A 15,469-nucleotide genomic window follows, 5' to 3' on the forward strand; every position below is an offset into this window, starting at 1 on the left:
TTGGCTTTCAGTGTTTTTGTGTTTTCTAAATCAGTTACCATTTATTTTCTCTCTGGCTTCCAAACCTTTAATTTTATGTCCTTCCCAGAACAAAATATTTTGAAATAACATCTGAACAAAAATTATAATCTATTTTTGGTACACCCATTTCTTTGATCCTAAGTTTTTTCTTTATTTTATTTTAATGCCTCTGTTAATGAATCTGTTCTGGTGCAAGGGGCTCCAGTTGCAATCTATAACGCCTAAGGGGCCAGGTAGGTGTTGTGGCTCCTCTCACTAGATCAAATGCTTATACAGGTCAGAAATAATTACTTAAGTTTGGGGGAATCCCAGAGCAATACAATGTGTGCCCTATTTTCCATTTGGGACAATGGGAGATTACCTGCTTCAGGCCCATAGGGGAGGGTATAGATGTAGAGGGTAGGGTAATAGGGTAGAGATGATGTTGTGACCAGGGGGTGAGACCAAGGGCCTGAGACAGGCCCTACCTCCCCACCTCCACACCCTCCCAATTTCCCATGGTCTCTATGTGGAGGGGACAGTTTCAGAATTTTCCCATGTACCCCCAGTGAGGAGCCCCGGAAGTAGGTAAGACATGCAAGGTAGGGGCATTGCCACGTGGCCACTAAAGTGAGAGGTGAAGTGACAAGACAGAGCCAGGGGCCAGACGGAGTTCAGGTCTGAGATGCAAAGGACCCTTGAGTCCAGGGGAGGCTGAGCTGAGACTTCTGGAGATGATGCTGGAGGTGGGTTTGTTGCCTGCTTCCAACCATGTGGAAAAAATAGACCACAAGTGAAGCCATGGATTTTAGCAGTGGATACAGTAGGATCCAGGGAGACTAGCAGCCCCTCTCTTTCTCGGAAGGGCCCTAAGACTGTCTCCTCTTGGAGATGCTATCTTGAGAGGGAAGAGGCAGCAGTGGTGAAATTTTGAGCATAAAGAAACACCCGTGAGCGAGGTCTGAGCCTTGTATTGATTGAATATTTTGTCTGAAAGAAACATTTATAAAATGCAAGAGACCATTTCAAAGCACAAGAAACTGTTTTTATGGGAAAGGGACTGAATTATCTTTAATTAGCAAATTTAAATGTCCCTCCTATCAGCAGAAATTGTGGGCTCAAAAGAAAGAGTGAAGGAATTATAAAAACTAAAGAAGCCACATTTTTTCTTAAAATACCTAAGTTGTTAATGTACATGTCGAGATATGGTTGGGCCCTCTTGTTGGAATGTTGATTTTCTTTGAATTCATCGAGTGCCACTTCATTAGGTATTTTAAAAATATTTTATGTGTTTATTATGTATGTTGCATCTGGTGGTATAATTGTTTGAATATGAAACTAGAGCAATCTAGGGAATTTCTTTCTGACATGCAGTATAGTAGTTAAAACAGGTAACAGACAATTGCAGGTTGTGTTAGAATATAAGATTGTCATTTGGTATTTACTACATTCGCAAAATCAGCTTGTTAAGGAAAGATCATGAGACTCCCCCAAATATCTCGATGTCATAGCATAAATATAAATGGTGGAGTATGACATACAAAAAAAAATATTGCTTTAAATGTCATTAAGTTATTGCTAGCCCCAGAGAGAAAAAGAGCTGTAAAAAAAACATAGCTAAATGAATGTTTCCACATACATTTATAGCAGGCATTTGTCTCGCACTCCTTTTCTTCAGTAACAATAAGATAAATGTCTAAAAGCCTTGGTTTTAGATTTGGAGTCAACAGATTGCTCTACGTCTGCCCAAAGCCATCGATGTGTTCCTGTGTACGTGCATGTGAGTGTGCGCGTGCTCAGGGGTGTGTAAGGCTTCATTAAGCTTTGGGATAAAGAGTAACTGTGTCGTAGCCCTCTGGGGGCCTCGTGCGAGCTCTTGCATGAGTTTCGCAGTACAGCTCCCCCTCCACGAAGAAGTAGCCCTTTTGTTTGAGGTTGAGGTTGCAATCAGCACACACGAAGCACTCCGGATGCCGGTACTTATCCCGCGCCTTCACAACAGCACCACTGTTGAGAAAGAGGAGATGAAGTGAAAAAACACAAAGCCCCAAACATGATACAGGGGGAGACAACACTGCAGATAAGGCAGGTGTTATCTGTTTCACACTCAGGAAACAGGCTCCAGCTGTAAACCCAGCACAGCTGTGAAATCAATGCAATTGTCAGGGAGACCCCGGGACAACCATAGTAACACATCGGGTGTCGCTCTCTGATGTCACCCTGTGAATATGTCTCAGAATTTTCAAACAAGTCGTTTCTATGAAAGTTATAGGATCTTCCTTCATGATCTTTGCCCATTGTTTCTTTGAAAGAGGAAAACATGGTATAGACAAGGCAAAACCTCTGCAAAGGATTTTGATTTTGACCAAGCTTGCCTACATGACCAAACAGCCCTCTGATTGCCTTCTGTCTTGGTGGTACAGCCTCTATTCTTTGGAGCACAGAGAAAACAGGTCAAAGAGCAGAGATGGAATTTCCATGGGTGGGTGGACTCGCCTCTACTGTCAAAGCAGTTCACCCCAACATAGAGGCAGTGATTGCTTTGGGTACCATCATGAACAATTGTGTTTTATGAGATCCTCTTTGCTTCTGAGCTTGCTGTCCTCATTCTTTCTTTCTGTGTCACATTCCCCTCCTTGCTCTAACCAGGCCTATCTCCCCTGCCCTTCTGGGATAAATCCTGGATAATTGGACAGCTGGTGCCTCAGTGCGTGAGCTAATCGTAGAGGAACAGAGTAAAGGCTGGAAGAAGTGGCCATGTGGGGCATTTGCAGTAGAGAGATTGAAACGATCTAGTTCACTTGAAGATTCAAACTAGCAAGGGTGGCTTTTCAAACATAAGGGCCCTTGAAATGTAAGCTGACTGTATTTAAAAAAAATTATATTTCAATATTTGTGCAGCTTAAGAAACCAAGTAAAGATAACGTGTTTTAACTAACAACCTTATGGCCTCTGTGTTTGGTTTCCTCAATTTATACAAAAAAGGAAGTATTTAAAGACTATACATTAACAAAGGGAGCACTTTTTAAAGTGAAGTTATGTTTTTTGGAAGCAATTTTAAAAATACACTTCTAGGACAGTTTTTTTAAATGGGACTATATCTGAAATTATAAGTCCAGGTTGCTGACTCACATTATATGCCAATTTTAGGTTACATTGAAGGCATTCTGGTCAAAATGTGCTAAATGTTGTGGATATATTTCAAGTCACTGAATAGAAATAGAGAACAGATACCGGGATTTGTAGTGAATTCTCAGGTTATAAGTGAAACTTACACAATGCCACTCCCACATTTGTCGCAGAGTGGCATCTTCTGTGTGCTGCCAGCACCACCATGGACTTTTGTAACTGGAGCTCTCACACTCCGTGTTCCAGCAGGACGATCATCTGAAAAACAAAGTGTTTCCATTTATGGCAAGGGAACAGCTGGCTACGGTTTGTATTCGGCTTCTATTTTAAGGTAGGCACTTTATAACCTAAGGAATTCTTAAGTTGCCCCAGTACTATCATTTCAAAAGGAGTAGGACCGGTTCAAGCATAACTTGTTCTGAAATCGGGCCTTTCAAAAAAGAATCCATTAAAATTTGTTATTGTCATCGTTGTTGGAGGGAGCTGTTATAAAATGCTGAAAGAAGTGGAGAGCATTTTGCATCTGTTTCTGATGGTGGCAAAATATACATAACATAAAATTGACCATCTTAACCATTTTTAAACGTGTATTTCATTCAGTAGCAGTAAATACACTGACAAGGTTGTGCAATCATCGCCAACAGTTCTTTCCAGAACTCTTTCATCATCCCAAACAAAAACTCTGTATCCATTAAACAGTAATTCCCCATCCCAACTTCCTCCAGGGTCCTGGTAACCTCTATTTCTTTGTGACTTGCCTATTCCAGGTGCCTCACGTAAGTGGTTGTACACAATACTTATCTTTCCGTGTCTAGCCTATTTCCCTCAGCAGGTTTTTAAGGTTTATCCATGTTGAAGCCTGTATCAGAATGTCACTCCTTTTTGAGGCTGAATTATATTCCATTGGGTGGATAGACCTCATTTTGTGTACCCATCGATCAGTTGATAGACATATGTGTTGTTTTCACTCTCTGGCTACTGTGGATAGTGCTGCTGAATATTGGTGTACGAGTATCTACTTGAGTCCCTGCTTTCAATTCTTTGGGTATATACCCCAGAGTGCAATTGTTGGATCATACAGTAATTTCTCTGTTTAACTTTTTTTTTTCTGTTTAACTTTTTGAGGAATCATTATATTGGTTTTCATAGTGGCTGCACCATTTTACATTCCCGTCAACAATGAACAAGAGTTCCAATTTTTCTACATGCTCACCAACACTTGTAAATTTCTTTTTTTAAAAAAATAGCCATCATGGTGGGGCATTTTGCATTTTTGTGCAACTTTGAAATGACTGCATATATATTTTTGGGGTAGAAAAACATTGATAAGAGTATGAGCTCTGAGGATAACAGGAGTGGGCTAGAGAATCAGCCCTGCTTCTTACTGGCTGTGTCTCTTTGTACAAATCCATTCTTTCTGTGTGTCTGTTTCTTAATTGTTAAAAGACAAAAAACAAGTTCCTATCTTCACAGGTTATTGTGAGGACTAAGTGATCAAGTATGCAAAGTATTTAGCACAGGGTTTGGAACATAGAAAGGGTTCATTTATTTCAGTGTTATTTTACATTTGATGATGATGATACCCTGGACGGGGCAGGTGCTGAGAAGTTTTGCAATATCCGCTTAAAATTCTAACTTAAAGCTTTTGAGCCAAATTAGTCCCTCCACTGCTATGGATGGAATTTGCCTTTGGTGTCCTTTTGTCACCAGGTTGGTGGCTACTTGGATACATTCTGGAAGCTCCTTTCCTAAACCAAGCACCACCAAAATCCTTCTGAGGAAAGACTCATTTGATCACTGAATCCTGTTCATATGAACACTGAATTCATGTGATCACCAATCACAAATCAGTTTTTAGATTTTCATTCCCAGTATGTTTATCCCAGTATATATACACAACGTTTAGCTCCCCTTCCTTGACTTTTCCAACAGCCTCCATCAGTACTGTTACAGCAGACAGTCATGGCTGCTCACCAGGCCCATCATTCACTAATTCCTGGAGCACTCTGAAAGAGCCCGACTGGCGAGGCTGAGTAGGTTCATTCCGATTGTCATGGAGCATCCGGTACACATCCGACTGGGGGGGCACCGAGGTGGTTGTGGGTTCACTGAAACACAGGATGGCACGTAAAGCAGTGTCAGGAGTGTTGTGAGGCATGGAATGTGCAAGAAGACACAAGACAGGAATAAGCAATAATCACTATATTTGCAGTTACTCCTCAACAAAGATTCAGCATTTTCAAGTTAATCTCTATTACAGTTAAAAAAATATGATATGAGTTCACATGAGTTACCTTAATGATGTCATTCATTAACCTGGGAGTCACATCAGCACTTCTCCATCTGGCACAATATGTCAGAGGGCAACTAAAATGTGATTGTTAGGGAATAGCAATTAAAAAAAAAATAACACTCGTGCCTGATGGATATATAATTATAATGTGAACAAAATTATTTTCTCAGAAGAGTCAACATACACATTGTAGGAAGTGCAAGAGTGAGCCCAGTTTGATTATTCTCAGTCATAAAATTGTGAGTAAAAATCAGATTCATTATTGATATTAATCTGAAAGATATGGTTTAATTTTATTTTTAAGGTTAATTTAACTACTGAAAGTGATAAAGTTATCTTTTTACTTATAAATTAAATAAACGCAACTTGTATGGGGAAGTACATAATGTCAAAACTTTCATATATATGTCAGTTATATTGGCTAGATTGTTTTTTAATAATACATTATAATTTATTTATAACAATGACAGCAGCTTTATTTTAATATTCTTCAAATAGAATTCATGATTAACAATAAGAAAATACCTCAATAATGCTACATGTCAGGCACTAAATGCTTTATTATTCTATGTCATTTAGTTGCATTATCTAGGAAAGTTAGTTGCTATCTGCATATTTTTACTACCTATATCATATTTTAAAATCATCATCTTATATATCTGAAATTCCTTGCAAAAACCCTTTGAGATACATCACACAATTATTATCTCATTGTATTCATCCCAAGAGATATGTTGGACTATTGTTACACAGTACTCTAAAACATTAAAAAAAACTTTAATTTGTAAAAAGTGGTTATGTAACACTGAAAGAAGTAATAAGATTTTGTTTTATAATAAGTCTTTTTTGAAGCAACTGATGGCAAAAGTACTTTGAACAAATGTTCCTAGTAAAGAAGCAATTAGTCAAAATAGGGACCAATAGAAATTAAATATTTACGTTAATAGCTTGAGCTTATAAAACCTTATTCATGGTAAAAATTCTAAATGAAAACATGGTTACCTCTCCACAAGCTACCATTAAAAGAGAGAAGAGGTGTCATCCCTCAAAATTCCTCTGAACTTCCCATTCCTTTCCCAATTTTTGACCCCCAAAGAAGAAACATAGAATGTAAATATACATATAATGTAAATCACTTTGAGAAGCATTGTACCGCACATTTGTAAAGAATGCTGTAGCTTTCCTAAAGACATAGACATTTGTTCCTTTCCTGATTGCATTTTACTGTGATTTGTCACATAAAATTCTATTTAGTTAATTCTTGAAATCACTTTTCTCTATAGGTCTAGATATTTGCAATACACCCCTAGTCTTTTTTTCTCTTTAAATCTTTCCCCATAGCTTTCCTTCAATGAAGACAACCTTAAAAGACACCCAGTAAAGTTGACATTGCCCATGTGTTTAGTTAATACGCCCATGGTTCAAAAAGACTCATATTACCTCATTGAGGGTGCTTCCCCTAGCGCTGTTGAAACCTGACCCTGAAGTGTTTCCATTATATTGTCATCTGAGTACAACTGCATAGGTGTATTAAACTGAGCATGTACAATCTTCACACCGGGAAGTTCCATTTCCAAAGGAATGTTAGGGGCCATCTTAGCAGCAACTTTCAAGTCACCTGGGCAAATTGTACTAAGAGTACTGACAGAAGAAGGGGTGCTACGTCCACTGCCACCGTCAATACCGGACGGAGTACTGCATCCACTGTGTTAATGACCACGTGACACAGACATGACACAGGAATCAGAAAATCCAGACAGAAGAACACAGAGAACAAGTATAGAAAGGTTAAAAGGAATTGAAGACAGAAAGTAAGAAGTGAATTAAACCAAATTCAAATGAAATACTTATTTCTGGCTAGCATGTATTTTACAAAGGCAAGACATTTCAAAATTTGTGATTGCAGAAAGTTCAAGAAAATGAAAAAGTACAGGTGATACTGCATTTTTTGGCTCTGTTCTACTAGGCAATATGTTGAGGGTTACACACAGAGTTGTATGTGAAGTAGAAAAGATGCAACAATCTTTGCTTTTTAAAAAATAGGCCAAATAATTTTAAGCTTGCCCACGTCACAAATAATGCAGGGGCAGGACATTGGCTGGATGTCCTTTTACATTTATGGGCTGTGGTATTTAAAATTAAAATATTACTGAATGATCCTTCATAAATATAAGGAACTATGCAGCCTGAAGATCCCATAAAAAATTTAGGCTAAACATTTCAAAATAAGAAGTATGTTTCAACAATGCAGTTATGCTTTTATTGAAAAGTAACTAGCAATTTAAAGGTTCCATGATAAACATTATGTTTTAAAGCTATTTTGTAAATGTCTTATAGTTGCCATTTTAACTTTCTCTACTTTCATTCTTTAACTTTGTGAAAATACACTTTAATAAATTGTTCAGTGATTTGATACAGGCTTTAGAAAGAGCCAATAAATGCTTGTCACCTTGAAATTAATTGATTAGAGTGCAAATAAGGTGGTCTTAGACTCTTTGGATATTACCTAGGGCTAAGCTATATTTCTTTCATAGCTATTTCATGTAACATTTTGGAGGCACACGTGTATTTACATGCATATTTCTCATTTCCTTTTAAAGATCAATTGGGGAGACTTATTATTAAAACATAAGAAAGGCCAATCATGCAATTGCAAGAATAATTAGAGATATTTCATATTCTCTATGAATCTAGATAGAAATCTAGTCACAGCTGGCACACCAATGACTAAAATGTCACTTTTCTACATGCATTTTAAGTGCAGAATAAGAAGTTCATTTTACAAGAAGAATATGCTAAGATTTCTTTTTTAAGCACAGTCATTTAAGACTAAGCCAAAAGAAATGTTAGTATTTGTAAATTTCTATCATGCTTGCAGGTTAGTGTTGCTATAAACCCCAGTCAGAGAACAGTTTGTATGACGTGTTTATGTCAAAGTTCTTTTTCTCTTAGGGCTGAAGTATGGCTGTTACATTTACTTTCTAGGGCTACTTATGCTAACCTGAACGCCATATAGACAGCAAAACCCGAAAGGATATTGGACATTGATTTTGTTGACTTCATCAATGTTGTAGCCTGTTTAGTCTACACAACCCATGCCACTAATGGATTTTTAAAATTTTTGTCTTGTGTTATCCAGTTAAACCACCTTGATGACCTAAATGAGGCAAGTACATACATATGGATGTGCTCCTTCACTTCCTGGCTGTTGAGAGCCTATTTAAAACCCAATCTGTAAATTAGCTAATCACATATAAAATGCAGAGTGGTTTATTTACCATTTTTGTAGGCTCAACACTGTCCTAGCTCCTGACCTTGACCTCAGTTGGTAAAAGATTAAAAGTGAATTTTCAGTTATAGTGCAGTTTACTCAGGCTTATATTGACTTGACCTAAGTAAAATGAAGCATATTAAATTGTGATTTTTAGGACTTGAAACACTGAGTTGTATCTTGGGAGAGTGGGCTTAAAATAGTGAACCTTGTCAGCTAGCATTTATAGCTCCTCTGACCCTACGGTGTGCCAGGCATAGAGCTAGACATAGGGTAGATAAACTATGAGCAATCAGAACCTACTGATAGACCTTATTTTATAATTGTAATTAGTAATCTTTTTCTATTACTAGTGTTCTTGTATATAGCATGCTTGTGTATGTAATTTTATTCAAGTAAGGATTGTGCCTTCTATTGCCTTGTTTCTTTATTATTCTATTCAGGGGCCCATGGTTATTGAAATGATAAGAAATAAACCCTAAGTAAATAAGAACAATCTTTATATGAATTTCTGAGACAATTTCTCAAGATCTCTTGAACTGATTCTTTAAATAGTTTTCATTGACCTCATTCACTGTGGGCAGTATCATGGGTCACCATGACCTATTCCTGTGACCTGGAAAGGTAAGTACTAATGAGATTCTTGACTTTGACTTTGACTTAGTGACTTAGCAAGACCACCTGTAAGCTTGATGATACACTCAATTACTTCTCGCCTCCATAGATCATCAGACAGAGAACTAACTAATTTCCCTGGCCTTTTTTGGGGGATAAGCTTCTGGAAGTGACCTGTCCAAAACCACTCACAGGATTCTATTTTATCATTTGGATCTGTAAAATAAAAATTTTAAATGTACATATTTGCCTATGAAAATACTGAATTTTGAATATGCTTCAATTATGAAATAATTAAAAGAACCATAACTAGCAGTATGGCCCTGAGGAGATTAACACAGTAACAATTTAGCATCTCCCATTTACTTCTGATTAAAAACTTGTTCATTGATGGTTGGGTGTAGCCACCTAAAGTTCCACTTTGACAAAGAATCATTTGGTAAAGAGCAAGAAATTCAGAAGCTAGGGCAAATAGTGAGGGGACACAGGAAGAAAGGAAAGGTAGTAGAGGTATTTTTTTTTTTTTTTTTTTTTTTTTTTTTTAAGCCACCAACAGTTTATATTTCTCCTTTATTCATGCCATGTAGTCATTCACCTGTATGCATACATCTTTTTTTTTTTTTTTTTTTTTTTTTTTTTTTTTAGTTTGCCAACAGTTTGGATTTTATTTTATTTTTTTTTTTTTTATTGGTGTTCAATTTACTAACATACAGAATAATACCCAGTGCCCGTCACCCATTCACTCCCACCCCCCGCCCTCCTCCCCTTCTACCACCCCTAGTTCGTTTCCCAGAGTTAGCAGTCTTTACGTTCTGTCTCCCTTTCTGATATTTCCCACACATTTCTTCTCCCTTCCCTTCTTTTCCCTTTCACTATTATTTATATTCCCCAAATGAATGAGAACATATAATGTTTTAAGATTTGTGTTCTGGTGCCTGTCTTAAAGCAAACCTTTTCATCCCTGTTCCTCCTCTCTCCTCTCCCAATTCAGCAGTATTGAAAAATACCTTTCAATGACAAAAGTATGAGTGGCTTGTCACCATATTAAAATTAAAGTGAAAAATATAAAAGAAGGCCATGAGCTACCTGAATCTCTCGGACTTCCCCTGAATTTTTATAGAATTCAAAGTGTTACTGGTCTTTAGCAAAGGCAACATCTTGTGTGACTCTAACCATGAAGTCCTATAGTTCAGATTAGTGAACTTATAGTTAAACCAATCTCAAAAGAATGCAAGTGTATTAATTCTACTGTGCTTCTTTAGAAAGTTGTATATATATTTATTGAATAGTAACATAGCATTTTAGCTCTTAATCTAGTGTTATGATTTTGACGGCGGGGCTGGGAAGCTGTTGAATGTGGACAAATAGGGAAGAAGATTCAGAGGAAAAGGGAATGGGAACCAGAACACAAAAGAAGGGAAGTAAAAAAAGGCTTGTGCAGAGTTGCATGTATGAGGGAGAGCGGGGGATAGTTCTTGATTCTTCTTGCCACTCAGAAAATATTATCAGGTACTCTTGGGATTTTGTTCCTTTATCTAATGAACATTTATGGAGCATTTGATCTGTCCCAGCCTTGTTTCTAGGTGCTGGGAAGACATAAGGTGCTCCATTCTAGTGGGAGAAGATGTACTTGGTAGCCACTACTTTTTTAGCATCGTCTCCTCCTCTTCGACTCTATTGCTCCTGTCTGAGTCTGATATGACAAAATTGTCCAGCTTATTTTGAGATAATCCTCTGGCCCTGACTCCAGCTATGGAAGGGTCTGAACAAGGAGATCATCTATCAGTTGATGACTGACCATCTAGACCAGGTATCATAACTTGGATACCACTAGAGGCTAGCAGGGTTACACATGTATGAAAATGAGCCAGGTATCAGGAGTGATGGGCATCTTGACAGGATGGGGAGTAGATATTTCAGCTTATGGCATTTACTTAAGTTCATTTTTTTTTAAACAACAGGAAGATTACACAAAACACTGTCTGTAAATTGGATGGGTCACTAGCTTGGGACACTGGATATAGATCATTAGTCAATAATCCTAACCACCAACGTCCTTCCTTTGAGCTGACTAATGTAGCTGAAGTCAGAGGAATGGGTTTAAGATTTCCTAAAGTCACTCTTTTCCAATGTGCCAACACAGGGCATTAGTTTCTCCCCCCTTGGGTTGGAGTACAATTTCTAGAGAAGATATTTATTTTGAAAAGTGTCACCTGAAGATTATCTGTTTCTCTGATTGACAGCCAGGAAGAGCTTGCTCATTCTTACTGCAGTGAGTACAGTTATCTGTGAGGGTAACCAACATACCCCCTTTCTCCCAGCTCTCTCCTTATACTTATTTTCCCCCACATGGAAAAGTACCTTTTCAAGTGGCCTCTCTTTCTTGTCAAGTATCCATAAGATGTTTATATAAGAGCTAGAATGAGTGGGATTCCCCAGCGGGCTGGTGGTGCAGGGAGAGGCAGGTGTTTAGGTGGGCTACTGCACCAGTGCTCCCACAGGGCCCCATCTGCTTCCTTACTCCTGACCGGGGGCTGATTTCCAGATTTGTTTCTGCTGGCTGAGTCTTCCTGACCTGGGAATGGGGTACACCTGCCTTCCTCAAAGGTCACTGTGTTCTGGATGGGATCCTCAGAACAGCAGGGGTATTAGTTATAAATATACGAGGTGATTGCCTAACTTTTCACAGCTCTATAATCTTGTCAGTATTTACTCTCATAAATGGAGGTGAGTCGCCTCCTATGCTGTGTGAAGTGAGTTTGTTTTTTTTTGCTTTTGAAATAAGCTTCAAGATGAACAGAATCACTCCAAACACCTACGTGTTACTCTTTTAACTGATTAGTAAGGATTTATTAAAGAAACATGCACTCCAGATATCACAATCTCAGAGCTTATGACCTGCTTCGGCTAGGGATTATGAAAGGTTTGGGCCGAACATTGTGCTTGTGTTCAAAGTAGTTCACATCCTGTAACAACAAAGGGTTAAAAAGTTCCTCAGTGGAAGACAGTTGTTTTTGTTTTTTTTTTTTAGATAAAAGTAAATGAATGATAATTGTACAGAGAGGATTATTTACCACCAAACATGGACATAACTAAAAGGGTGACAATGGAACCAGAGCAATTTCTTCGTTTTAAGCATCTGTTCACTAAAGATGTTCAGGAACCAGCAGATTGGACTCCAGAACATTACCCATGTTCTAGATGCTTGTCTTTAAAAATCTGATGTGCCTTCAGGAAAGTAAAAATAAAACAGCAAGAGCTGGACTTTTGAAAGAAAAAGAAACCGCACTGTCACTGGTAAGAGCATGGTGGCCAGAAGTACTGGGTTGGGTACTTACTTTTGAGGTGAGCTAGGAATGAGACCCCGCAGCTGTCCATGAAGCGCATCTTGTATATTGCTAGTTGAATAGAGCCCAATTGGTGAGTTATAGGAAGCGCTCACTACCTGTCTTTTGTCATCAATGTTTGCTGCTGCAACAAAAGGCTGGGCCCTTCTGTTGTGCGCGGTACCAATGGGTTTGAACTCCTGTACAATGGCAGACAAAATACACAGAGCCACAGAATGCACAATAAAGCCGTTAATGAGCAAACCAACCGCAACGCTATTGTTAATCAAGGCTTCTTTCCCCTACTGCAAGATTCATGGTGAGGTTAAAGGCGGAGGGAAGTGTAAACCTTTCTACATTTTCCATGAACTTTCCATGTGCTGGACTCAGCCACCAAACGGTGCAAAGGAACTGACCTTGTTTAAATATTCTGAAATAATTCGAACCTTATACCTTTCACCTGGCCCTGCTGACTTTGACATCAATAGCTTTTAAGCGAGTCTCCTATGACTCATTTGAATACAGAAATTCTGTGTCAGAAATGAGATTCGGGGCTCAGAATAATTATTATACTTAACATTTTCTCAAGTAGGACTTACATATGCTTTCTCTTCTATTAATATCTTAATAAAACTTCCTCCATTTTAGGAAATGGAAGAGCAAAACACAGAAAGAGAGGGAGCATTTATGAATAAATATACTAACTCATTTTAACTAACCCAAGTAAAAGTGCTGTTTTTTTCTTAATACCTACCACAAAACACAAAATTCTTGATTTGCACTAAGGTCTAACCTTAAATTTAGAACAAGTAATAAGAATTAAAAGACTGTTTTTCCTCACAAGAGGTTTTCCAGTTTTTATATATAGATTTATAATTTTGTAAAGTCATTAAATATGTTTTTCTTTTAAGCAACAGAAGAAAACCAAATGGGAAGGCTAAAATACACACAAACTGATTCTCTTTCCAATTTTTTTTTCATTTGGCAGCATCAGGAAGATAAATCTTTCCAATATTTTCACTCACACACTCACATTGACTTCGTTTAATTTTGTGAATGTGCCACCAGCTTTTCACACAGATTTCAACTAGTACAAACATTTATGATTCTTTGAAAGGTTACTGAAAAGAGGCTGTTTTTATTAAAAAAAATAAAAAGGTCTTGTGATATTCTGCTCATGTCACTTTTTTCTCTTCTTGTCATCACAAATGAAGACGTCGTGGGATGATGCTTTTTTGTTAGAAAAAGAGGTTGTCTTCCTTTCTTTGGGATAGAACCAGAGTTTTGCACAGAGTCTTGTGCTTGAGAACAACAACTTCCTTTAGGGACCCATGCCACAAATTGCTTTGTTTTGGTTCTTAGCAAGCAATCACACGTCTCGTCCCTTTTCCCCCATCTAGCTAGGTCTACTGGCAGAGCTCACTTAAAAGAATAGTTATAACAGGCAAATGAGGTGCAGCTCCAATACTAGTTGAGTTTTTGACTCCAGTGCCTCAAATCTCATGGTACCTGAAAAATCTGTGAGGTAGTAAAGAGTAGATTTTCTCCCATCACCTTGAACAGCATAGTATACAACAGCCTCTTGAACCTGAAAAGTCTGAATCGAATACAGTAGCCTGTGATCCTATAGTGTGGTTGGATTGACTAATATCTTACTGATTCATTATTTTTACCTCCAGAATAGTGGCTCACTGCCTAGGAGTTGGTTGGGTGACAATATAGTTTCTGTTCTTAGGTTGCAGAAAAAATGAAACAACCAAATGTGGCTTTAGAAAAATGCTGATCCCTCAACATGTGAAAACGTGTGTCATCAAACATTGATATGGTGGTACCATCTGATTGTTTTGACTGATTTAATAATGAATTTTGATTGGCTTTTTATGATTAACCATTCTGATTAGTCATTATTATCGCATGAAGAAAGTGAACTGGAAATAATTGTAAGTAATTACAGTGGCCATGACTCAAACTTTTGTTCCTCTTTTTGATATGAAAATAGACAGAAAGCTAACTGCCTCATTTAGTTTTGGTGTATTATAAATTTCTCAAGCTAATTAAAAGAGTGACTCAGGCACAACCGAAGGACTCAAGCTTTGTGGATTTTTTTTTTTTTTAACTAAGTGTGTTTAAGTATGCCTTAAAGACCTTGGTAAAGAGAATTAAATTTAAAAATTAGCTAATGTAATATGACGGTTTTGTGGTGAAAAAAGTCTCTGCCCTTATCACTTGTTAGTCTTAAAATGATAAATAAACATGGATGGTGACTGTCCTGTAAATGAGGCAACTTCTTTGGAAATATTTGTGCACTAATAATATCTAGTAGTGCTTCCAAAAAGCAGCATCTGAGTTAATGAGCGCCAAGCTTTTTCTTTGCTGTTTTCAGTTTCAGTTACATATTGTAAAAGTTGCAAATGTGTAATTTGTTAAAATAAAAAAAAACCCTTCTATTTTCTGCACATAATCATAAAAGGATCATGAAAGGAAGTGCTTCTCATACAGCCTTCAAACATTTGTATTTAGGCTTTGCAAAGCATTAGTTTATGGGCTGCTAGAGTCATTCCAAAAAAAAAAAAAAAAAGCAGGATGAAGTGGATACATCAAAGGTAAACAAATTTGAGTATGGCACAGAGAGGGAACATTCTATCCAAGTGTTACATCATTGTTGATGGTCAAATAGAATCAAGAGACAAAACCAATGAGAAATTTGCTATTCCCCTTCAATTCCTTTTCACTTTTTCTGGAAAATCATTAGTAATAGAAAATTCCCATAAAAAATTATATACCAGTCAATATAGTCCAGCTCTTGTGTTTATTTTACCCTGACAAAAGCATCCG

At 37.5% G+C, this 15,469-nt stretch overlaps 1 protein-coding gene across 3 annotated transcripts in view; it reads right to left on the reverse strand.

Annotated features, from left to right (window-relative positions):
- Positions 1 to 956: 956 nt before the first annotated feature.
- The window catches only part of PDLIM3 (PDZ and LIM domain 3), a 30,358-nt gene continuing 15,845 nt past the window's right edge, over positions 957 to 15,469 (reverse strand). The window contains exons 4-8 of one of the 3 annotated variants that reach the window (XM_072776001.1): positions 12,207 to 12,274; positions 6,863 to 7,126; positions 5,104 to 5,237; positions 3,276 to 3,387; positions 957 to 2,007 (exon numbers count right to left, since the gene is read on the reverse strand). In XM_072776001.1, the coding sequence (XP_072632102.1) occupies positions 1,818 to 2,007; positions 3,276 to 3,387; positions 5,104 to 5,237; positions 6,863 to 7,126; positions 12,207 to 12,274 (768 nt within the window). In that variant the 3' untranslated portion in view covers positions 957 to 1,817. Of the gene's footprint in view, positions 2,008 to 3,275; positions 3,388 to 5,103; positions 5,238 to 6,862; positions 7,127 to 12,206; positions 12,275 to 12,646; positions 12,835 to 15,469 lie in introns of all 3 variants that reach the window. The other 2 variants (XM_072776002.1, XM_072776003.1) reach the window with 2 other exon arrangements.

Source organism: Canis lupus, chromosome 15, assembly GCF_048164855.1.
Source record: "Canis lupus baileyi chromosome 15, mCanLup2.hap1, whole genome shotgun sequence".
Taxonomy (NCBI): Eukaryota; Metazoa; Chordata; class Mammalia; order Carnivora; family Canidae; genus Canis; species Canis lupus.